Here is a 25,514-nt window from a genome sequence, read left to right as displayed (position 1 = left end):
TAAGTAAAAATAATATCAGGCACTGTAAATAAACAACACAACAGGACAGCAAAAACAGTCTTGGTGTGCCCCTTATGTGGTTTGGATTGTAAGTCCCCCAATGGCTTTTTTAGCCAACACACTGATGGATGGTTCACTTTGTCCATTTTGGCATTTTCATCTGCTTCCAAGGTAAATTATTGGGCCTGTGTGTTTCTGGGGGAGCAAGGCTAGCAAACAGTGCTTCTCCAGGTCCTCAGAACAAGACTCTCTGCTTCTTGCCAGCCAGGACAAGGAGTCGGTTGCTGGATGAAAATGAAATTGTCAGACCTGGGCTCTGACAACTGCTGAAATTGTTTGGTTCTGCTGAGAGGTTTATCAAGACTGTAGGACTATTCCAGGATGATACAGATGGCCCTGTCAAAACACCCGTCCTCAGACCATGCACAGTATGCACACAAGATTGTTGGTCATGCATTGGACTTATCAGTCACATTTATAAGGTTCCCACATGCATTGCTTCATCTTTGAACCTGAGGGACAGATAGATGAACATGTGTGCGTGTGTGTGTTTTGCATATATTCTGTTGCTACACAATGAATTGTGGCGCTCACCAGGGAAGACTTTTTGGCCAAATGTATACTTAGTTTGTAAGTTAGTTCAGGGTCATAGAAGTGGAAGTAATTGCAAATATTTTTATAGTTCAGTTTCTGGCCTGTGGGGCAGGTGACAGCTCTGGGGGTTTCCAGATTGTCCTTCCTTCCAGGTACTAGGCAGCCCTAAGGCAGCTCAGCATCCAAGTTCTCAACAGAACAGAATTTCAAGGCTGTGACCTTGAGTGAAAGATAAAGAGGGGAAAAGAAGGCAAAAAAAAGAGAAAATGTTGGGTAGCAAGGCAAAATTGTTTTAGAGCCGGCAGAAAAATGCATTTAATTATAAGAAGCTTTGGATCAATTGCTCAAATTTGAAATTAATTTAATTAAAATTGCCAGCTCTGAGCTATGCATTATTGTGAAGACCTCTTATGAGCCCTTGAATAATGCTATCTACTTCTTCAATTTGCTCTCTATATTTTTATAATGAAAGATGACCTAAAATTTTAGGTTAATCCAGTGAATTATCTTTCAAAATTACATTTGTGTCTGGTGTTTTGTTCCATTTATCCAAGTTTTATTAAGGACATCATTTTGTAGGCACAAGATATAGAACATAAAAACAAACCTCAGGCTTTTTTTTTTGTTTGCCTTTGTTTTGTTTCAAATTATTTCTGTTAAAGAGATGGATAGTGCTACTAGGTATTCAAAGATGTCACCAGCATCACCAACTCTGAGAGAAAAGGGGTGAGAGTTGACTGAGGAACTGATCATGGGATTTCACTGCTCCCCAAACCTAAGAGGATTACAGTTAGACCTTTTATGGACTGAGTCCTGAAGAAAATTTATCCATGTGGTCCTAGGATGGCAGTGCCTCTCCAGTAGCACATATTTGCTACTGCTCAGATTCAAGACACAAGTAGGAAACAACATCAAAACCTTTCCTAGATTGGGAGACTCTTAAGGGACAGGAACCATTTTTATTCCCCCTTATGTTTTCCCTGCTAGTACTTAGTAGCCCATTGTTGGGTAGGGATTATCTCTGTCTGTTGCCGAATAGTACTTTCCAAGCGCTTTGTACAGTGCTCTGCACACAGTAAGTGCTCAATAAATTTGATTGAATAAATAATAATTATAGTAATGGTGGTATTTGTTAAGCGCTTACTATGTGTAAAACACTGTTCTAAGTGCTGGGGGGGATACAAGATGATCAGGTTGTCCCACGTGGGGCTCACAGTTTGAATCCCCATTTTACAGACGAGGTAACTGAGCCACAGAGAAGTTAAGTGACTTACCCAAAGCGGAGCTGGGATTAGAACACATGACCTCTGATGCCCAAGTCCAGGCTCTTTCCACTGAGTCACGCTGAATGAATGGTACAGTGCTCTGCCACAGAAAGTGCTGAATAAATACTATTACTACTATTACTATTATATGGTCAATCAATCAATTAATTGCATTTATTGAGTGTTTAGTGTTTGAAAAGCACTTGGGAGACTATATATATATATATGAACTTGGGAGACTATAATATAACAGAGTTGGTAGACACAATCCCTGCCCACACAAAGCTTACAGTCTAGAGAGGAAAACAGACATTAATATAAATGAAAAATTATGGGTAAGCACATAAGTACCATGGGGCTGAGGCAGGGTGGGAGGAGGGTGTTTAATGAAAGGAGCAATCAGATTACAGCAAAAGCAGGTGGGAGAAGAAGAAATGAGACCTTAGGTAAGGCCTCTTGGAGGAGATGTGCCTTCAATAAAGTCTTGCAGCTGGGGAGAGGAATTTTATGTCATATATGAAAAGGGAGGGCATTCCAAGTCAGAGGCAGGACATGAGAGAGAGGACAGCGGAGCATTAGATGGGGGAATCAAGGTACAGAGAGTAGGTTGTCACCAGAGGAGTGAAGTGAGCAGGCTGGATAGTAGTAGGAGAGCAGCAAAGTGAAGTAGGAGGGAGCAAGGTGATTGAATGCTTTAAAGCCAGTGGTAAAGAGTTTCTGTTTGATGTGGAGGTGGATGGGTGGAGGTGAACTGGCGGTTCTTGAGGAGTGGGGAAACGTATTGAACATTTCTGTAGAAAAATGATCTGGGCAGCAGACTGGAATATGGACTGAAATGGGGAGAGACAGGCGGCACGGAGGTCAACAAGAAGGCTGATACAGTAATCAAGATGGGATTGGATTAGTGCTTGGATTAATGTGGTAGCAGTTTAGATGGCAAGCAAAGGGTGGATCTTAGTGATGCTCTGAAAGTTGAACCGACAAGCTTTACTGATAGATTTAATTTGTGAGTTGAAGGAGAGAGAGGAGTCAAGGATAACACCAAGGTTGTAGGCTTGTGAGACAGGAAGAATGGTGGAGCTGTCTACAGTGATGGGAAAGTCAGGGGAAGGACAGGGTTTGGATGGGAAGAGAAGGAGTTCTGTTTTGGACATATTAAGCTTGAGGATTTGGTGGGACATCCAAGTAGATATGTCTTGAAGCAAGAGGAGATGCAAGACTGCAGGGAGGGAGAGAGATCTGGGTTGGAGATGTAGCCTGCATAGAGGTGGTAGTTGAAGCCAAGGGAGTGAATGAGCTCTCCAAGGGAATGAGTGTAGATAGAGACTAGAAGGGTACCCAGAATGTAACCTTGAGGGACTCCCACAGCTCTAGGGTGGGAGGCAGAGGGGAGCCCACAAAAGAGACTGACAGTGAGTGGCCAGAGAGATAGGAGAACCGGGAGAGAACAGTGTCAATGAAGCCAAGGTGTGATAATATTTCTAGGAGAAGGGAGTGGTCAACAGGGTCGAAGGCAGCTGAGAGGTCGAGGAGGATTAGAATGGAGTAGAGGCCATTGGCTTTGTCAAGAACGAGATCATTGGTGACATTTGAGAGGGCAGTTTCTGTAGAGTGAAAGAGAAGGAAGCCAGATTGGAGAGGCTCAAGGAGAGAATTGAGAGAAACCTGAGAAAGCAGATGTAGAGAACATGCTCAAAGAGTTTGGAGAGGAATGGTAAAAATGATATGTGGTCATAACTGGTGGGAACCCTGGGGTCAAGGGAGAGTTTTTTGAGAATAGAGCAGACATGAGCATGTTTGAAGAGGGAAAGAAGCCATTAAAGAGCCAAGAGTTGAAGGTGAGTCAGGGAAGTAAGAAGGTTGGGGGCAAATGCTTTGATAAATAGCGAAGGGATGGGGTCAGATATGCAGGTAGAGGGCGTGAATTTTGAAAGAAGGCAGGAGATTGCCTCTTAAGATACTGCTGGGAAAAATGGGAAAATTGAAGAAGGCACAGGAGGTGGGAGGGACTGGAAATTAGCAGAGGCGATTTTAGGGAGATCATACCTGAGAATTTCAATTTTCTCAATGAACTAGGTGGCCAAGTCATTAGGGGCAAGAGATGGGGGAGAGGGGAGGACAGGGGGTTTGAGGAGGGAGCTAAACATCTATATGGTGATAGTAGGCCTTAGGCATTTGATGCTCATTCCATCCCACCCCACAGCACTTTTGTACAGATCCATAATCTCTATTTCTTCCCTACCCAAAAATGTATTTTCTTGTCTGTCTCCCTAACTAGAGTAGAAACTCCCCGAAGGCAGGGTTCATGTCTACCAACTCAACTGCACTCTCCCAAAGTCTTAGATTAGTGTTCGGCTCATAGTAAACACCCAGTAAATACAATTAATTGATGGACTGACAGCATCAGTCGACCAGACTGTGGGATTTTCTAAAAAAAACATTCGGTGCCCTGAAAAGTTCACTGAAATCTTCATACTATTTCATGATTATGTGGCAGCTTCCACATAATTATACCGCTTCCGGAATTGGAAGATTCTGTTCAGAGCCTGTCAGTATCACCACCAGTTGAAGAAGTGGTCGTGTTCAGTCTTCGTCAATCAACCCTACATAGCCAATGCATCTGAGAATGTATTAGAATGGGATTTTGATCCTTTGTGAAATGTAAAAAATTGAGGGCAGTTCACAAGTCCTTGAATCACCCCCATGGGAATTTTTATATGCCGGTGACTCAAAGCACACACAGTAAGAAAAGAAAGTTATTCTGAACGGCTTCTCAGAATCAATAAAGCACTCTGAATTGGCAATTCTTAGTATCAGCAGGAAGCCTTCCTCCACTGATGATTCTGGTACCTTTTAAGGGCTGACTATGTATTTGCCATGCCATTGTACTAAGTCCTGGGCTAGATACAAGCTAACCAGCTCGGACATAATCCCTATCCCACATGGAACTCATAGTCTAAGTAGGAGGAAGTAGGATGTAATCTCCATTTTGCAGATGAGGAAACTGAGGCACACCAAACTTAAGTGACTTGCCCACTTAAGTGACAACAGTTGAAGCTGTAATTAGACCCCAGGTCTACTGACTCCTAGGCCCATGCTTTTTCCACTAGGCCACACTGCTTCCAAAACACCTTGTTGTATCTACCCAATCAATCAATTGATCTCCTTTATTGAGCACTTACTATGTGCTTGGGAGAATGAAGTATAATCAATAGGCATGATTCCTGCTCTCAGGGGGCTTACAATTTAGCAGAAGAGAGAGATGCTAAAGTCATTCACAGGTAAAAGGAAGAAGGAAAAGTGAATATGTGTAAGAACTAGTGTGTGCTTATATAAAATAAACAGACTACTTCATGTCCTACTAAATTTATACTTGTTATGCTACTGTTACAATTTAGTTTGACCTCTTGCTCCCACTATGTAAATATTTTTGTTTACCTCCCTCATTACATTATAAGCCCTTTGGGGGAAGGGACAATGTCTTGCTCTGTTTTACTCTACAAGTGCTTAGTATAGCCCTTTATAATCAGTAGCTATTCAGTAAAGTGCACTCACCCTAGATAAATAGATCACATATGGTCTATCCCAGCTCTGCCACTTGTCAGTTGTGTGACTGTGGGCAAGTCCCTTAACTTCTCTGTGCCTCAGTTACCTCATCTGTAAAATAGGCATTTAGATTGTGAGCCTCACATGGGACAACATGATGAACCTGTATCTACCCCAGTGCTTAGAACAGTGCTCTGCACATAATAAGCGCTTAACAAATACCAACATTGTTGTTATTGTTATATGATGGGGTCTTAGAGTTGTCTAAGCCTGCTCATTACCCCCCACATTATCTGCAGCTGGACATGTGGAGAGAATGGACAAGGGAAAAGAGCTGCTCTGAGGTGAGCTGAAATGTAAGAAACTATTGGAAGGGTGGTCTGAAGAAACATGTCAGAGGCTCAAGTAAGCAAAAATCCCAAAGATATGGTATTAAAGTAGATATTGGGAAGCAGAAGCAGCAGCAGTTGCAGACAGGTCAGCTGCCTTGCAATAATCAGAAATTCATTCATTCATTCAATAGTATTTATTGAGCGCTTACTATGTGCAGAGCACTGTACTAAGCGCTTGGGATGAACAAGTCGGCAACAGATAGAGACAGTCCCTGCCGTTTGACGGGCTTACAGTCTAATCGGGGGAGACGGACAGACAAGAACAATGGCACTAAACAGCGTCAAGGGGAAGAACATCTCGTAAAAACAATGGCAACTAAATAGAATCAAGGCGATGTACAATTCATTAACAAAATAAATAGGGTAACGAAAATATATACAGTTGAGCGGACGGGTACAGTGCTGTGGGGATGGGAAGGGAGAGGTGGAGGAGCAGAGGGAAAAGGGGAAAATGAGGCTTTAGCTGCGGAGAGGTAAAGGGGGGATGGCAGAGGGAGTAGAGGGGGAAGAGGAGCTCAGTCTGGGAAGGCCTCTTGGAGGAGGTGATTTTTAAGTAAGGTTTTGAAGAGGGAAAGAGAATCAGTTTGGCGGAGGTGAGGAGGGAGGGCGTTCCAGGACCGCGGGAGGACGTGACCCAGGGGTCGACGGCGGGATAGGCGAGACCGAGGGACGGCGAGGAGGTGGGCGGCAGAGGAGCGGAGCGTGCGGGGTGGGCGGTAGAAAGAGAGAAGGGAGGAGAGGTAGGAAGGGGCAAGGTGATGGAGAGCCTTGAAGCCTAGAGTGAGGAGTTTTTGTTTGGAGCGGAGGTCGATAGGCAACCACTGGAGTTGTTTAAGAAGGGGAGTGACATGCCCAGATCGTTTCTGCAGGAAGATGAGCCGGGCAGCGGAGTGAAGAATAGACCGGAGCGGGGCGAGAGAGGAGGAAGGGAGGTCAGAGAGAAGGCTGACACAGTAGTCTAGCCGGGATATAACGAGAGCCCGTAATAGTAAGGTAGCCGTTTGGGTGGAGAGGAAAGGGCGGATCTTGGCGATATTGTAGAGGTGAAACCGGCAGGTCTTGGTAACGGATAGGATGTGTGGGGTGAACGAGAGGGACGAGTCAAGGATGACACCGAGATTGCGGGCCTGCGGGACGGGAAGGATGGTCGTGCCATCCACGGTGATGGAGAAGTCTGGGAGCGGACCGGGCTTGGGAGGGAAGATGAGGAGCTCAGTCTTGCTCATGTTGAGTTTTAGGTGGCGGGCCGACATCCAGGTGGAGACATCCCGGAGGCAGGAGGAGATGCGAGCCTGAAGGGAGGGGGAGAGGACAGGGGCGGAGATGTAGATCTGCGTGTCATCTGCGTAGAGATGGTAGTCAAAGCCGTGAGAGCGGATGAGTTCACCGAGGGAGTGAGTGTAAATGGAGAACAGAAGAGGGCCAAGAACTGACCCTTGAGGAACTCCAACAGTTAAAGGATGGGAGGGGGAGGAGGCTCCAGCGTAGGAGACCGAGAATGATCGGCCAGAGAGGTAAGAGGAGAACCAGGAGAGGACAGAGTCCGTGAAGCCAAGGTGAGATAAGGTATGGAGGAGGAGGGGATGGTCGACAGTGTCAAAGGCAGCAGAGAGGTCAAGGAGGATCAGAATGGAGTAGGAGCCATTGGATTTGGCAAGAAGGAGGTCACGGGTGACCTTAGAGAGAGCAGTCTCGGTAGAGTGGAGGGGACGGAAGCCAGATTGGAGGGGGTCTAGGAGTCTCGGTAGAGTGGAGGGGACGGAAGCCAGATTGGAGGGGGTCTAGGAGAGAATGGGAGTTAAGGAATTCTAGGCATCGATTGTAGACGACTCGTTCTAAGATTTTGGAAAGGAAGGGTAGTAGGGAGATAGGACGATAACTGGAGGGGGAAGTGGGGTCAAGAGCGGGTTTTTTTAGGATGGGGGAGACGTGGGCGTGTTTGAAGGCAGAGGGGAAGGAGCCCTTGGAGATTGAGTGGTTAAAAATAGAAGTTAAGGAAGGGAGGAGGGCAGGGGCGATGGTTTTAAGAAGGTGAGAGGGAATGGGGTCCAAGGCGCAGGTGGAGGGGGTGGCACTTGCGAGGAGGGAGGAGATCTCCTCTGAGGATACTGCAGGGAAGGATGGGAAAGTAGGGGAGGGGGTTGTTGGGGGGGAGGGGAGAGGCGGAGGGGTGACTTTGGGGAGCTCAGACCTGATCGTGTTGATTTTCGTGAGGAAATAGGTGGCCAGATCATTAGGGGTGAGAGATGGGGGAGGGGGAGGAACAGGGGGCCTAAGGAGAGAGTTAAAGGTCCGGAACAATCGGCGGGGGTGACGGGCATGGGTGTCGATGAGGGAGGAGAAGAAATTAGGAGACCGTGACCCCAAGAGAAGACACTAAAACAGCACCAGGTATAATGAGTCACAGGGCAGCCACGATGGCCTCCCCATTGCTACCACTGAAGAAAGCTAAGCCACCAACATCAATCCCCTGTATTTTTCACCAGTTTCACTTTTCTGATGTAGAAATATTCATGCTCTCCATTATATTACCACCCTTAATATTCTCAACGTACCAAGGACACCTCTTAGGTTGAACAGGTATAGTACCAGAGATTGCCAACTGCCTTTTATGGTGAGAGAAATGCCACACGGCTATATTTAACATGCAACATTTGTTAACTGTAATTAAGTCTGCCTGAAAGTCCCTAAGGTTTACTTACCCATAATTGAAAAAATGCAAATGAAGACAGTTAATCAGTGGGCTGGCCAACTATAAAGCACTACGCCCTACATGAATGAATCAAAAATATAAATAAATAAACCTGCCCAGATGAGTAAGTTACCCGTGAGCCATTGAGAAAACACAAGATGGGATTTTTTTTTTTCATTCCTATGGAATCATGCTAGCAATTTGGAGCTGAAGGTCGGAGCCAAATTGAATCTTGGGTAATTACAGGGTGTTTACCAAACGTTTTCCCTCAGCTTCCAGATGAGTGCCATTTTCTTCATTTCTTGTCAAATAGAACAGAATGTATCCACTCAGCTTCTGTTTGTCAAGCACTAACAAAATTAGGGCAGAGTGAATTGGCAGGCAACTCTAGGTGTAGAGTATCTTCTCCACAGCTACACGTACCATGTGAACTGTAGTACTGAACAAATTATCTGGTTGACTTGTTTATTGTCCTATCTTTAGCTGCATAAATCAGGCTAAATTGTCTCCTAGGTTTTTCACCTCCCTTTTGAGTGTGAAGGAAGTCCTCGGAAGATGCAAGAGATAGCCTAATCAGCATAGCATACATTTTCCTCCCTCTGACATGGAGGGACATGAGTGTAAACTCCTTGAGGGCGGGGATTACATCCCCGAACTCTACTGTACTGTACTCTCCCAAGCACTTGGTACAGTATTCTGTACAAAGTGCTCAGCAGATATCATTGACTGAGGCCATGGCTACTGCCCAATACAGTGATGACACAAAGATGAAGGAAGAGAATTAGAGAAAGAGCATGACCTAGTATGCTAGTATGAGAAAGAGCATGGCTCAGTGGAAAGAGCACGGGCTTTGGAGTCAGAGGTCATGAGTTCGAATCCCAGCTCTGCCACTGGTCAGCTGTGTGACTGTGGGCAAGTCACTTAACTTCTCGGTGCCTCAGTTCCCTCATCTGTAAAATGGGGATGAAGACTGTGAGCCCTACGTGGGACAACCTGATTCCCCTGTGTCTATCCCAGCGCTTAGAACAGTGCTCTGCACATAGTAAGCGCTTAACAAATACCAACATTTTTAGTAGGAAGAACACAAGCCTGGAAGTCAAAGGGTTCTAATCTTAGCTTTGTCACTCTTCTGCTGTGTGTTCTTGGGCACTTTACTTGACTTTTCTCTACCTCAGTTTCCTCACCTGCAAAATGGGGATTAAATCCAACACCATCCTCTACAGACTGTGAGCCCCAAGTGGGACACAGACTGTGGCCAAACTGAATACCTTGTATTCTGCCCCAGTGCCGAGTACAGTTCTCCGCACATAGTAAGGGCTTAACAAATACCAAAAAAAAAAACCAAAACAAAAACTCTTCTGATCTAGGAATATTAGTGGGAGGGTGACTTAAGAATCTGAAGAAACGTATGTTTGAGGTTCAGAACACTGTTGCACTCTGCTACAGTAATTAGTAGTAATAGCATTTATCAAGTTGTCTTTGTTCAGAACACTGTACAAAGAATTGAAAAAGAATACAGTGGCAGTTAGAAACAGTCCTTGACCCACAGGGGACTCACAATCTAAAAATGAAAATGGGTAGAAGGTATTGAAGGGAAAGACAAATGAGGAGAAATTAAACACAATACTATGGCAACATGAAGATATAGACATAAAAATATCATCTTGAGGAGTGATCTTACAACCCACAAGATAGTTTTTGACAACCCTTGTCCATATTCCACATATTTTAATTTTTTTATTTAATTTGTCCTCAATATGGAATCATCTAGCCATGATTATATACTACTGGAAAGACAAGAGTAGGGTTGGCATTGTGCAAACCATTACTCTGATAAATCTCTTTGCACGGGACTGAGGTTTGTTCACTGTTTTCAATAATTCAGATTCACTTACTGTCCTCATTATTATCAACAGTATTTTTTGGTGACCTCCTCTTTGCAAAGGAAAATGGAATGGGGTCGGTCCTCAAGGGGATTACAATTAAAAAGAGTAGGTTGAACACAGTTAGAATCAGGAAATTAGCATAAAGTGTTAAAAGCATAAAGTGCAAGGCTATATATGTATATTTATATATATGGATATAAATAGATATATGTGTATATATGTATATGTAAATATATACAGAGAAAAAGAGAGAGAGCAGCAAAAGCAGCATGGCCTAGTGGAAAGAGCATGTTCTTGGGAGCCCAAGGATCTGGGTTCTAATCCCAGATCTTCCACTTGTCTGCTGTGTGACCTTGAACAAGTCTTCAAAATTCTCAGGTCTGCTGCTTCCTAGGCCTGTGCTCTTTCCAGTTGGTCAGGGTACTTCCTGAGCACTTTGAACACTTAGTCTGTGCAGAACATTTGGGAGAGTACAAAGAAGGACGTACACACGATTCAGTCTCACCAAGTGCTTACAATCTAGCAGGGGAGACAGACAGTAAAATAAACTGCAGGTATGGAAAGCATCCACATATAAATACAGGTATATAGATGCAATAGGGGTTGGAGGCTGGGAGTCAGTACCATAAGTAAGTAAGGGCTAAGAACTCCGTGGCTTAGTGGAAAGAGCATGGGCATGAAAGTCATAGGTCATGGGTTCTAATCCTGGCTCTGCCACCTATCAGCTGTATGACTTTGGGCAAGTCACTTAACTTCTCTGTGCTTCACTTCATCTGTAAAATGGGTGTTAAGAATGTGAGCCCCACGTGGGACAACCTGATTACCTTCTATCAACCCCAGTGCTTAGAACAGTGCTTTGCACATAGGGCATAGTAAGTAACATGCCCATGTCTCCCCCATCCTAAAAAAACCCTCTCTTGACCCCACTTCCCCCTCGAGTTATCGCCCTATCTCCCTACTACCCTTCCTTTCCAAAATCCTAGAACGAGTCGTCTACGATCGCTGCTTAGAATTCCTTAACTCCCATTCTCTCCTGGACCCCCTCCGATCTGGCTTCCGTCCCCTCCACTCTACCGAAACTGCTCTCTCTAAGGTCACCCATGACCTCCTTCTTGCCAAATCCAATGGCTCCTACTCCATTCTAATCCTCCTTGACCTCTCTGCTGCCTTTGACACTGTCGACCATCCCCTCCTCCTCCATACCTTATCTCACCTTGGCTTCACGGATTCCGTCCTCTCCTGGTTCTCCTCTTATCTCTCTGGCCGGTCATTCTCGGTCTCCTTCGCTGGCGCCTCCTCCCCCTCCCATCCTTCAACTGTTGGAGTTCCTCAAGGGTCAGTTCTTGGGCCTCCTCTGTTCTCCATTTACACTCACTCCCTCGGTGAACTCATTCGCTCTCACGGCTTTGACTACCATCTCTACGCAGATGACACGCAGATCTACATCTCCGCCCCTGTCCTCTTCCCCTCCCTTCAGGCTCGCATCTCCTCCCGCCTCCAGGACGTCTCCACCTGGATGTCGGCCCGCCACCTAAAACTCAACATGAGCAAGACTGAGCTCCTCATCTTCCCTCCCAAACCCGGTCCTCTCCCAGACTTCCCTATCACCGTGGATGGCACGACCATCCTTCCCGTCTCAGGCCCGCAATCTCGGTGTCATCCTTGACTCATCTCTCTCATTCACCCCACACATCCTATCTGTTACCAAGACCTACCGGTTTCACCTTTACAATATCGCCAAGATCCGCCCTTTCCTCTCCACCCAAACGGCTACCTTACTGCTACGGGCTCTTGTTATATCCCGACTAGACTACTGTGTCAGCCTTCTCTCTGACCTCCCTTCCTCCTCTCTCGCCCCGCTCCAGTCTATTCTTCACTCCGCTGCCCGGCTCATCTTCCTGCAGAAATGATCTGGGCATGTCACTCCCCTTCTTAAACACCTCCAGTGGTTGCCTATCAACCTCCACTCCAAACAAAAACTCCTCACTCTAGGCTTCAAGGCTCTACATCACCTTGCCCCTTCCTACCTCTCCTCCCTTCTCTCTTTCTACCGCCCACCCCGCACGCTCCTCTCCTCTGCCGCCCACCTCCTCACCGTCCCTCGGTCTCGCCTATCCCGCCGTCGACCCCTGGGTCACGTCCTCCCGCGGTCCTGGAACGCCCTCCCTCCTCACCTCCGCCAAACTGATTCTCTTCCCCTCTTCAAAACCCTACTTAAAACTCACCTTCTCCAAGAGGCCTTCCTAGACTGAGCTCCCCTTCTCCCTCTACTCCCTCTACCACCCCCCCTTCACCTCTCCGCAGCTTAACCCTCTTTTCCCCCCATCTCCCTCTGCTCCTCCCCCTCTCCCTTCCCATCCCCTCAGCACTGTACTAGTCTGCTCAACTGTATATATTTTCATTACCTTATTTATTTTGTTAATGAAATGTATATCGCCTTGATTCTATTTAGTTGCCATTGTTTTTACGAGATGTTCTTCCCCTCGACTCTATTTATTGCCATTGTTCTTGTCTGTCTGTCTCCCCTGATTAGACTGTAAGCCTGTCAAACGGCAGGGACTGTCTCTATCTGTTGCCCACTTGTTCATTCCAAGCGCTTAGTACAGTGCTCTGCACATAGTGAGTGCTCAATAAATACTATTGAATGAAAAGTGCTTAACGAATACCATAATTATTATTATTAAGAACTCAAATGCCTTGGTGATGCAGTAGGGAGGGAAATAGGATGGAGAGATGAGAGATTAAGACAGGGAAGGCTTCCTGGAGGAGATGTAATTTTAGTAGAGGTTTGACAGTGGAGTGAATTGTGGTCTGTCATATTTGAGGTAGGAGAGAGCCCCTGGCAGGATGGAGGGTGGGATCAAGTGGTCAGAAACAATAGAAAGGAGAGCAAGACACAGTGAGTTGAGTGCTATTAGAGGAGTGAAGTGTGCAGGCTGAACTGGGCACTAACTTTGTGTCTACCCTCTAGCTTGGCAGCTGGAACAAATGGGCACTCAGCAAGTGTTTTCTGTTGATGGAACAGAGGCAATGGTGTGGAATTGGTATTTATTGAGCTCTTATTGTGACAGAGCATTATATGCAGCATTGGGGGAGTACAGCTAAGTCAGCTGGCAAAATTTCTGCCCTCAGAGAGCTTACAGCAGTAATAAATACCAGGAAATTATCTTAATAGTGGCTTTATATCATTAGATTCCTATAACAATTAATACAGCAGCAGGTTCTCTCCTCTCCCGGGGAAGGGAAGGAGAATGTAAACACATGTAAGAAGAGTAGCCTGGGTTTCTTTGTTTGAAATGGAAGAGGGTTGGGGTGCAAATAGAAGCATGAAAAGGGGCGAAGCCTCAATTTGCTCATCAGACCAAATCTGCTCACATCCAGCTTCAAGATCTGCAGGAAAGGAATATTCTTCTTCACTTCTCACCTTACTGCCTTCCCGGAGACACCCAGGGCATAACTGAGCTAGCTTCCAGTTTTATCACCTCTTTGTGAACTCTCTCTGGGCCCTTTATATTTCAATGGAAGTCTAAAATATAAAACCAAAAGTTGTACCGACAACAGATCCTGGAACAATTGGTGTATTTTGGAGAGAGGCAGTCTAGCTTCTAAGAAGGTCAAGTGCTTCCCCAAAGCTTTATGGATTTTTTTTAAATGAAATGATCTATGGAGCATATAATAAGCTCTGAGGCTCTGGGTTTCTAAACTTGCATTCGTTACGCGCAAAGCTAACTTGAGCAAAATATATTTTTCCATGTGACTTGCACCTACGTCTGGAGAAATCATTGTTTCGTTTACAAAGTGCCATTGGAAAAATTTCGAGACTTCTTAAGGATTATGTAATTTGTTAAGGATCACCTTTGCACCGTAAGCTCATCTCTAGATTATAAACTCATCTCTAGACTGTAAGGTCATTATGGGCAGGGAATGTGCCTACCAACTCTGTTGTATTCTCCCAAGCATTTATTTAGTACAGTGATCTGCATATAAGATGCGCTCAATAAGTGCCACTGATTGACTGATTATTTTGAACTCTTGGAGTATAGACAGCTTATCTTTACCTACAGTGATTTTTCCTGCTTCCCAAATTTAAACTCACTAGAATGATTAAAGCGGAGGAATGGATAACTAACCTTAACCATTGCTGGAGAGTCTAACATGTTTCAAAATCTGGAATGTCACTACTTGATATATTCACTTTTATGAAGGAAGCTTTCAGGGTTAGTATTTTCTTTCTTCTGAACTCCAGTTTTAAGTGTTAAAAAGGAATTTAAGTTAACTTCTCTCCACATCATTGAGGCAGCTGGTATTATAGTTCTAGACATTTGAGAGAGAAAATTTAGGTCTTTGTTGTAAAATCCTACCTCTATTGCCAATGAACCCTTCCTTTCTTTCATTCATTCATTCAGTTTTATCTATTGAGAGCTTACTGTCTACAAGTTCTGTACTGAGCACTTGGGAGAATAAAATAAATAAAATAAACAGACACATTCCCTGCCCACAGAGAATTTACGGTCTATCCCTCAGTCTGAGTTATTTTACCAGAAGTGGAGTTTGGCAAGAGGAAACCTTTAGATAAAATATCAGATAGTGCAAAAATTTTTTTTACGTATTTAGGAACTCAAATTGGATGCATGGAGTGGTTAGCACTGGTGCTAGACAATGCAGACACTCCTAATGAAGGGACAGGGTTGTTTTCAGCTTTCAGCACTGGGAAGTGTAAAAGTGTATAAGCATGACATTTTAAGGATGAATTTAAGTAACCAGTGAACTTCCAGGCTCTGGTCATCTATTTCACCCATTTCCTGAGAAACTGAAAGAGGTGGGGAAAAGGAAACAGGATGGAAGAGGGGAGTGGATGAAAGAGGCCAGATTTCTGTGGGTGAGGCCCATGGGAGTTAGGGTTTCCAGAATGTCAGTAGTGGGTGTGGTTAGGGTGGAGCAGATGACTGCCCTCCTCTGCTCCTCATTTCCCTCACTAGTGCTCATCGCTCCTCTTCACCTATGTAGCTACATATGAAACATAGTGCTTTGGGTTTTTTTTTTTTTTACTTTTTTACCACTTTGAAACTGAAGAAAACCCCAGAATGTAGATTTGCATTTCTGGAAATTAACCATTAATCTTTTTTGCTTTGTTCTGTTTTTCTTTTAATGGGATTTGTTAAGCACTTACTATGTGCCGGGCACTGTACTAAATCCTTCATCGGGACTCAATTTTAATCCCCATTTTACAGATGAGTTATCTAAGAAACAAAGAAGTTAAATGACTTGCTCACAGTTGCCCAATAGACAAGTGGCAGAGCTGGAATTAGACCCAGGTCCTCTGACTCCCAGGCCCGTGTTCTTTCCACTAGGTCACACTGCTTCTCATCCTATTCCCATCCTGATGGGACCATTGTCCTTGGGAACCAGCTGGAAATGAGCTGGAAAATCTACTTTTTTCCCCTCTTTTTAAAGGGCACACACCTCCTTTCGCAAGAAATCTTGAACCTTGGTCTGCAGATGGGAGAGAGAACCAGAATAAAGATATACCAGGGGATTTTCTTTTATAAAGAGCTAGAATAATACATCAACAATTTGGGTTTGGGGAATAAAAATTGGGTGAGTCCATCTTTAAGAATCACCATATACTATGTAAACAAGTTTTGTAAAAGTAAAATAGCATATGCAAATTGGAATTAAGATGCCCAAACTCTCATTTCCAGGCCAGTTTTTATACTGAAGCTAGTTGATTTGATAACTTCTCCTGGTGGTTTAATATTAGGCAATTTTTTTATTTATTAATTCCAATATAAAATTTTTATGTGTTTTTAGTGGAACAGATTCTTAATAAAACGGCCAAGCCACGACTGTTAGAATCCCTTTTTTAAACTCTTTGTGTTTCTTGCACTTTGCAACATCACCTTGATTCCTTGATTGGACCATTTACTCCCATCATCTTGATTTATGGCCATATCAATATCACCAGGCTTAACTGACCCCTTTGGCATCTCAGTAACTATCCCCTGCCAATTCAGGGTGTTTCAATTAATTGTTACCGTTTCCTCAGAGTCTGTCAGCCTAAAAGCCTCTGTGCCAATATTCCAAGTCAGTATTTTGTGAATAAGTTGGAAGGAAAAATGTGATTAATCGCTTTACTTGTGTTTGACCTAAACTATGTTCTGTTTATCTGTTAATTTTACAAGCCTGTCCAAAAATTTGCTGCAAGTGTATCTGACACAGCTGCTTCTTAACACTCCCTTTCATGGGGAAGCACGGGACCTCCTTTATTATCAGACAGTAGTGGTTTGAGAGTGTGCTGATTATGTCTGACCTTGCCATTTTTGCTCTGTGAGCCCAGTGAAATCAACTTCTTCCCTAGCAAGATCTCATTCTCCACCGTGTAACAGATTTATTCACAGAATTTCTCCACCGGGATGGGGGAGTGGAGAGGATCTGAAGAGGAGAGCCCTCACATTTTGGCTGCTCAGTTAGATCCCATCTGTGAAAATCCAGGCTCAGACAGTACTTGACACATAAGTAAGCACCTAACAAATACCATTAAAAAATGGTGTCTGTGGTGAAATAGCAGCAGCCAACATACAACTTCTAATTCTTCCCTCGGATCCACTCTACTCTTCCAAGACATCTAATAATGTGCTTATTTCCCTCCTCATTGTAGTTCTAATTTTTTGCTTCCTGCCATCTGCCTACTGCTCCTTTCCTAACTCCTATGGTGGAGATTGGGAGGAAGGATCTCAAATGAATTCCCTAGAAGTGGTCGGTGTTACCTGGGTTGAATGTAGAATTCCACAGACAACTGAAGAGAGGGTTAGGTTACCTTTAATTAAGTCTCATGATAGAGAATACCAGCCTTTCTTTTCAGTTTGCTCTGCTCTCACTTCTTTCCACTCCATTCTGTAAACACTGAGAGAAAGGTATTATTAAGCATTTATGTAGAGCTCTGCAGTTTTCATGTGCCGTCTTTCCCCGAAGTACTATGTTCATGGGAGTGCCTATAATAAATCGTGTTTGATGGGCAGCAGAGAGAGCATTCTTACTGCTAATTTAAAGATGATGGGAAGGTCATGTGACCCCCCAAGATCACCCAGTGAATCTGTAAAGAAGTTCAGATTAGATAGAAGGGTCCCTGGGGCTCGAACTGAAGGTAGAGCTCTAGAAAAGTGTGATGTGCCCCCATATCCACCTAGATGAATGGGCAACTCAAGAAATACCTCTTGATTTTCCTGAGTCCCGTGGACCAAAAAAAACTCTTTAAAACTTTTGAGGCAATTGGGCTGTCATCACGAAGTTAAAAATGGCCGTGAAAAGTTCTTGGTGGGGAAACGAGGTTTATGATTGCCTCTTCCCAAGATGGAAAATAGACCTTCTGTTTGAACTGCTTGACATTAGGCACTTTATAAGGACATATATCCTAGAGCTTCCTTTTGAGACTGACAGCATAATGCCACAGATTTTTAGGGAGGGCAACATTTTCGATCCTACCATGTACTCTTTTCAAACCTGTCCTATTCCTATTATGCTGTTTGCCTTCCAAGAGCAAACATCGTGATTGCCGCAGAAATATATCAAGTCCTCTGGGACATTAGACTACGAATAACCCGGCCATCTCTCATCCCGTTGTTTCTCCACAGCTGGACAGTGCCACATCGCTCATCCAGGCCGCTAAAAACCTGATGAATGCCGTCGTCCTCACGGTAAAAGCCTCCTACGTGGCCTCCACTAAGTATCAGAAGGTCTACGGCACAGCGGCCGTGAACTCACCCGTCGTGTCTTGGAAAATGAAGGCTCCGGAGAAGAAACCTCTAGTCAAGAGAGAAAAGCCAGAGGAGTATCAGACAAGAGTTAGAAGAGGCTCTCAGAAGAAACACATTTCCCCAGTACAGGCTTTAAGCGAATTTAAAGCTATGGATTCCTTCTAGAACATTAGGCTTTCCCAAGAGGGGTTTTTTATTCGGTTTTGTATGCATACCTGCCGACTTGTATGTGTCTGGCATGGGGAGAATAACGAAGCCGGGTCAGTGTGCATGTGATGAGAGATTTTAATCCGACTCAATTCCCAACCTTTAAGCTGAAAAGGCGAGCGTCTTTTCTGGGGTGACTCAAAGCTGACCCCAGCTTTCGCTGGATACTCTGTGCTGAAATGGGCTAAAGAATTGGCAATACAGAATGAATGGGGGGGGGTGTTACACTTAAATCTTTAAAAGCAAAACGTTATGCATGCAAGAAACATTAGGTTGGCAGGTATATTAAGTGAAAAACTGGAAGTGTAATGGTAGAACATAAAGCTTGTATTGCTTCTGTTACAGTGCAAAAATGTCCTAGCCAGTCTGCTTCAGTGTGTGGCCCACTAATTGAAAATTTAACTTCAAAGTCATATTCATGATAGTATGTGCATTTTTACCTGAGGAAAAACAAACTAATCCAGCTTAAAATGCTTCTTTCAATCTATATTTGGTTCTTTATATTCTGGTAGTGTTATGACTATGATCATGGTATCAATTAAGTCCATTCACTATGGGACGGGAAATTAATTTTGCCGATTGAAATCAGAACGGTGGAGTATGACCCACAAGATGGTGACTGATATTGCCTTTTCTCTTATTGTTTTGCTAGAAATAGGAGGCCTGTCAGTGGGATGTTTAGAGTCATGGACATTGATGTGAGAGCTTAGAGGCAAATATATAGCTGTAGCTTGGAGTACTGGTATCTGATATACCATTGTAGCCACTAACTCTAAATAAACTCATTTAACTTAGAACCCTAAATATGCTTCCTGTCTTTAAATCAACAGTCATGTGGCGATTGAAGAAATTTATTTGTGGAGAGTCTGGCAAGTGACAGAGACACATGGTGCTGAGGAAAATGGAGAAACTCCATTATTTGCATGTCAAACGGCTGGTGACCCATCAGAGCACCAAGTAGAGGAACCACTTGAAAATAGAGAATTCCAGTTCATTCAAACCCTACTGTGAGCAGCCAATAATAATAATTATCATTATAATTATAGTGTTTAAGTGCTTACTGTGTGCCAGTGTAGTAATAATAATAATAATTATGGTATTTGTTAAGCTCTTACTATGTGGCAAAGACTGTTCTAAGCGCAGGGGTAGATACAGGGTAATCAGATTGTCCCACATGGGGTTCACCTTTTTTTATCCCCATTTTTACAGATGAGGTAACTGAGGCCCAGAGCAGTGAAGTGACTTGCCCAAGGTCACACAGCAGGCAAGTGGCAGAGACGGAATTAGCACCCACATCCTCTGACTCCCAAGCCCATGCTCTTTCCACTAAGCCAAGCTGCTTCTCGGCTTCCAGTGTGCTAAACGCTGCGGTGGAAACAAGTAAACTGGGTTGGCACAATCCCTGACCCACATTGGGCTCACAGTCTTAATCTCCATTTTATAGATGAGGCACAGAGAAGTGAAGTGACTTGCCCAAGGCTGTCTAGGAACCAGTCCGATGGCACAGACCGTCTATGTTATGCAATAATATGACATTCTATAAAAAGTGAGGGAACCCCACGATTAAGGAAGTGATCCAGGTCCCTTCCCCCAAGGTCATGTTTCACATCTAGTCAACTGAAATGGGTCTGGACCACCAGTTAGCTGGAAAATTCAGTCTCCCTTAATGCAATTTGGCCTCAATGTTCTGATTATTTCTAGCCTAAACAGCTCCCCAAATCCAGGCACTTGAAACAGAAGTGTATTTTGGCTTCTTCCCAAATCCAAACACTTGAAATGAAAGTGTACTGTAGGCAACTTGGTTACCTCAACAATCTGGAAGTGGCAACCCATGCGAGCTGGCAGATTGGGCTTTGGCAGCCAAATAGTAATCAGAAACAAGGTAGGAGGTTGGGTCCAAGATGGTGAAATGACAGGATTGTTTGTGCCGATTAAACAAGCTCTTATTCCACCACATTTCTCCTTTCTATCCTGTGCTACCAAATCTGTGATCCAGAACTTTGATTTATATTCTCCCAGACCCTCCAGAGGTTGTGAATCAGGGCTCTCTTGGGGTCACATCATTTTGGGATGGTGTAATAGCTGACATCAATGTATTTCAGACTCTAAAGAAACAATAGGATAATAATAATATTGGTATTTGGATCTTACGTATATCAGGAAACAGAGGCATCTGCAGCATGAGAGATTCAGTTTAAATATTAGGAATGATCTCCTTACAGGGGTGGTTATTAAAGACTGAAATGGGTTCCCAAAGGATGGTTTGAAATTGACTTCTCACATTTTAATTGGGAGGGATCGCAAGGGTACTCAGCTTTAAAGCCTTCAAAGGTGAATGTGAGTAGAAGAGTTGTGAAATTAGTTCTAGGTTTGGGGGAAGGAACTGACCTTTGTGAACTTCATGAATCCCTTAACTTGAAGAAGAATCTTGCAGTTTACTCACTGCCTCTGTGAAGGCTGTAGCTGTCCCATTTCAGGCATATGGTTGACTATGCTTTTCTGAGAGATCTCAAGAGAAACCTATCCCAAATAATTAAGAGCTTGCTGACATTGGAGGTTGGAGGCAGAAAATATCCTCTGAGGGAAAAGCTTTCATTAAGAGCTCAACAGCCTCTGAAATGATTTAGGTACAGCCCTGCATGTGGCAGAGGGCTGGGCCGGAAGACCTCTTAATATCCTGATGATTTGGGACTCACCTTTGAGAATAGGAAAGCAGATCATGTTTCTGGAATTCCCACAAGGATTCTGGATTTACATCCTTTTTTCACTTCAGGCACATCATCCTGCTATATATAAATCAGTATCAAAAGGACCAAAAATACATTTCATCAAGGTTGTGTCTGGCCAACAGTGAACTGCGGGGGAGGACTGGGTCACAGTTAGCCCTGGGTGGTAAGAGATTGGGTAAAGTTAATCAGGGAAACCTGAAGAGGCAGACTTGAAGTGTGGTGTAAAGAGGCAGGGATGGGGATGTGGCATGTAGGGGGAGTCAGGCATAAGCCATGGCTGGAACATGACTCTGAGGTGATACAGGAGAAAATAATGAGGTCAGTTGAACTGAAAAGGACGGCGTGGGTAGGGATGCATTGTGGGCAGGAATGTGTTACATTATTATACTGTAATAATAAAGATGGTATTTGTTAAGCATTTACTATGTGCAAAGCACTGTTCTAAATGCTGGGGGGATACAAGGTGATCAGATTGTCCCACGTGGGGCTCACAGTCTTAATCCCCATTTTGCAGATGAGGTAATTGAGGCACAGAGAAGTGAAGTGACTTGCCCAAAGTCACACAGCTGACAAGTGGTGGAGTCGGAGTTAGAACCCATGACCTCTGACCCCCAAGCCCGGAGTCTTGTCACTGAGCCACGTTGCTTCCCAAGCACTTAATAGAGTGCTTTGCACACAGTAAGCATTCAATAAATATGATTGAATGAATAAATAAGATTGATTGATTGAATGAGAATCAGCAGCTGAGGTGGGACCTGTGCTGGAGAGCTCTGACACCACCATTATAAGCCAGTATTGGATTTGAAGGTTGATAAGCCACTGGGGGATTCAAAAAGTTGGAACTGCCTTTAGACCAGTTCACGTCGAATCAGTCTATGTCTTTCCATAGAAAAAGGAAGTCCCCTTTCAAGTTCTATGTGAAATTGAGAACTGAGGCATTTATCCTGGCAAAAAAAGAGAGTACAACCAAATTTTGCTATTACTGATCTGGACTGCTCAGGAAGGTTGTCTACCCAGCTATATTTGACCAATCAGTCCATCAGTGATATTTATGGAGCACTGACTGTGTGCAAAGCACTGTACTAAGTGTTTAATTGTAACCATTGTATTTGTTAAATACTTACTATGTGCCAGGCACTGTACTAAGCACTGGAGTGGATGCAAGAAAATTGAGTTGGACACAGTCCCTATCCCACGAGGGGCTTACAGTCTCAATCCCCATTTTATAGATGAGGTAACTGAGGCCCAGGGAAGTTAAGCGACTTGCCCAAGGTCACACAGTGGACTAGTGGCAGAGTTGGGATTAGAACCCATGATCTTCTGACTCCCAGGCCTGTGCTCTATCTACTACACCATGCTGCTAGTACAATACAACAGAGTTGGTAGACATATTTCCTGCTCATATGGAGCTCAAAGTCTAGAGGGTGATTAGACAGACATTAAAATAAATTAGGGGAATGTACATAATTATTGACCTGCATCATGCTCAACTTTGGGCAACCCTTCCCTCTGAGGCCCAAGTCAATGAAGGCACACTGCTGGGCACCATGCCGCCTATTTTGGCTCAGGGCCATGGAGAACAAAGGGGAGTTTCTGCCTCGCGGGGCTTTTTTCAGCTCTTGATGAAAAGTGGACTTTCCCTTATCCACCCGAGCACAATGCCCGTTTGAGAAGTGAGTTTCCCAAGCTGCAACATCATCTTTGATACAGAACGAAACCCTTACCCCCTGGCAATGCTGCCTATTCTTTCCACTGCCCTACTGGCCCCCTTTCAAGGAATTTCATAGGCTGTAAACAAGAACTCCATCAATGGAACCGATCACTCAGAGAAATCAGAGAATGAACAGCTATTCAACAAGTGCCCAAAAGGAACATGATTAATGTAATTAACTCTCTGGGGAGATAGATTATTCCATTTTTTCATGGTTCAAGGGAGCAAGAATTCTTTAAACAAGCAGAGTGGCTTGTAGAAATTCCAGGCTTCTGATTAGAGGATAGAATTAGAGAGTAGAAAGCAAGGGTAGGTAGAGGCAAAGAGACCCATTCGGGTAAATGGCCACAAAAGTCCCCATCGAAGAGGACAACCAACTTGACTGTTGTTTCTAGTTCCAGACGGGGAGTGTAGACACCACTGAGCAGCACAGAGTCCCAGAATGCACCTCTTTATCTTTATTCTATCATCGGCAGGATGAAAGAGCCAACCTTCAGTCTTCAGTTGGTGAGGTTGTGTGTGTACGTGTGTGTGTGAGAGAGAGATGGGGTTGTTAGCGTGAAGGAGAATGGCTTAGTGGATAGAGCACAAGCCAAGGAGTCAGAAGGACTTGGGTTCAAATCCAGTGTGACCTTGGGCAAATCACTTGACTTCTCTGGGCCTCTGTTACCTCATCTGTAAAATGTGGATAAGGAGCTTGGGCCCTATGATAGACAGGGATTGAGTTTAACCTGATTAATTGGTTACTATCCCAGTGCTTAGAATAGTACTTGGCACATAGTAACCGCTTAATAAGTATCATTATTATTATTATGAGGTGGATGGGTTGTTGCTACTGTTCTATGCCATTCCTGAGGCTGGTGTTTCCTCAAGGAGTGCCTTCATTTCCATCCCAGACGGGAAACATCTACTTGTCCGCTTGGCAGATTTCTGGTCTGCAGGCTGCAGAAGAAGGGCCAGGACATTGCAGCTGCTGACAGTGCTTCAGTGTCCAACGGACTCTGGCAGGCACTAGGGAGACATCAGCAGGAAAACGAGTCATCCGAGCAGAGATGGATAAACCTGTTCAGTCTTTGGCTGATTCATGAGAAGGCACATTAGGGAGGATCAGGGTGGTGGGAAAACCAGCTGGGTGCAGTTTCCCCTTTCTCGCCCCTCTATCGCAAAATGGCTCTAACTGGAAGGCCCTGAGAAACTTGGATGCCGATTGAGATGAAAGCCGATATTGGGTGAGCGTAGCCCCCAGGGAACATGTCACTCTCCATAGCTGCTGCAGGAGACCAACAAACTCAGCAGTGCAACGATTCCTTTGTGTTTCTACCAAAAGGCACACGTTTCCGCCTGCCAAACAATGGCATTGCTAAAAATGGAGCAGGCACACTGTCTTCAGAAATTAAGATCCTGAGAAAAGGACAGGGAGATTACTTACTGTAAAAGCCAGAAGGAGGGACTGCTAATAGAAGTCAGACTATTAAAACAAAGGGTAGAAGCTAAGATGATTTCAGGTGGAGTAGGTGTGGGATGACTTAATTAGGGTGTCTATAGGCTTTGAAAATTGTGTAAACTCTAAAGATATGGTGCTTTTGCCATAATGATTTCCACATAACAGATTATGCCAGGATGGTGAACCCCTGGTAAGTGGGGCCAATTGGATGCTTTAATGAAGAAGACACTCCATATGTAGTGAATTTGTCCATTTATTGTTATATTATACTCTCCTGAGCATTTAGTACAGTGCTCTGCACAGAGTAAGCACTCAATATACATGACAATGAATGAACCATGATCTTTGAGTGGCTCTCTCAAGAATTGCTAATAAATTCCCCATTATCTAAGCAGGACCGTGGAATCACCTTCTCTTCCAATAAGTCTTTACAAACAGTACAGTGTTCTGCACACAGTAAGTGCACAGTAAATACCACTGACCAATATTGGTTGATACTGAACTGGCCTTCACCTTGCTGGAGATAATAATGATAATAATAATGTTGGTATTTGTTAAGCACTTACTATATGCAGAGCACGGTTCTAAGCGCTGGGGTAGATACAGGGTAATTAGGTTGTCTCACGTGAGGCTCACAGTTAATACCCATTTTACAGATGAGGTAACTGAGGCACAGAGAAGTTAAGTGACTTGCCCATAGTCACACAGCTGACAAGTGGCAGAGCTGGGAGTCGAAACCATGACCTCTGACTCTGAAGCCCAGGCTCTTTCCACTGAGCCATGCTGCTTACTGGAGGCCAACAAGTTCCTGCTAGACCCTTCCAATCACTGTATCCTGCAGACTGTATTTCCCTTCTCTTTGTGGGTTCGGTTCTGTCAGGCCAGTTGTTTTGGAAACTCTCCAAACAGTTGATTCCTTTCTGATTTCACCTTGAGTACTAAAAAAAATCATAATCTCCTACTGGGAGCTTGGCCTGGGCCAGTGCTATAGAAAGTAACATCATAAGGGTGCTTATGCTATTACAGTGCTCTAGGGGAAACCCAGAATGAGTGTCCTGCAGCAGTGCTGGGTCAAAGAAGAGTTAAATAGGACATTGATTGGTTGCCCCCATCTAAATCCGGTCCTTTAAAGTTGATACAGAATTACACAATGTTGAGGCCTCTTTGTCAGCTATTGGGACCACTGATTGAGTTATCGTTTCAGGTAACTCTCAGTGAGACAAATTGCCTCACTGAATTAAAGTTGCAGTTTGTCTTTGGGGCAAACATATCTACTAACTCTGTTTTATTGCAC

At 44.2% G+C, this 25,514-nt stretch overlaps 1 protein-coding gene across 6 annotated transcripts in view; it reads left to right on the top strand.

Annotated features, from left to right (window-relative positions):
* Positions 1-19,140, top strand: part of CTNNA2 (catenin alpha 2) — a 1,145,386-nt gene extending 1,126,246 nt beyond the window's left edge. For all 6 annotated transcript variants that reach the window (XM_029083155.1, XM_029083152.2, XM_029083150.2 and 3 more), the window contains one exon: positions 18,007-19,140. In XM_029083155.1, the coding sequence (XP_028938988.1) occupies positions 18,007-18,294 (288 nt within the window). In that variant the 3' untranslated portion in view covers positions 18,295-19,140. The remainder of the gene's footprint in view (positions 1-18,006) is intronic.
* The last annotated feature ends 6,374 nt before the right edge of the window (positions 19,141-25,514 follow it).

This window comes from Ornithorhynchus anatinus, chromosome 18 (genome assembly GCF_004115215.2).
Source record: "Ornithorhynchus anatinus isolate Pmale09 chromosome 18, mOrnAna1.pri.v4, whole genome shotgun sequence".
NCBI classification, from domain to species: domain Eukaryota; kingdom Metazoa; phylum Chordata; class Mammalia; order Monotremata; family Ornithorhynchidae; genus Ornithorhynchus; species Ornithorhynchus anatinus.
This window is presented reverse-complemented; position numbering and strand designations above follow the sequence as displayed.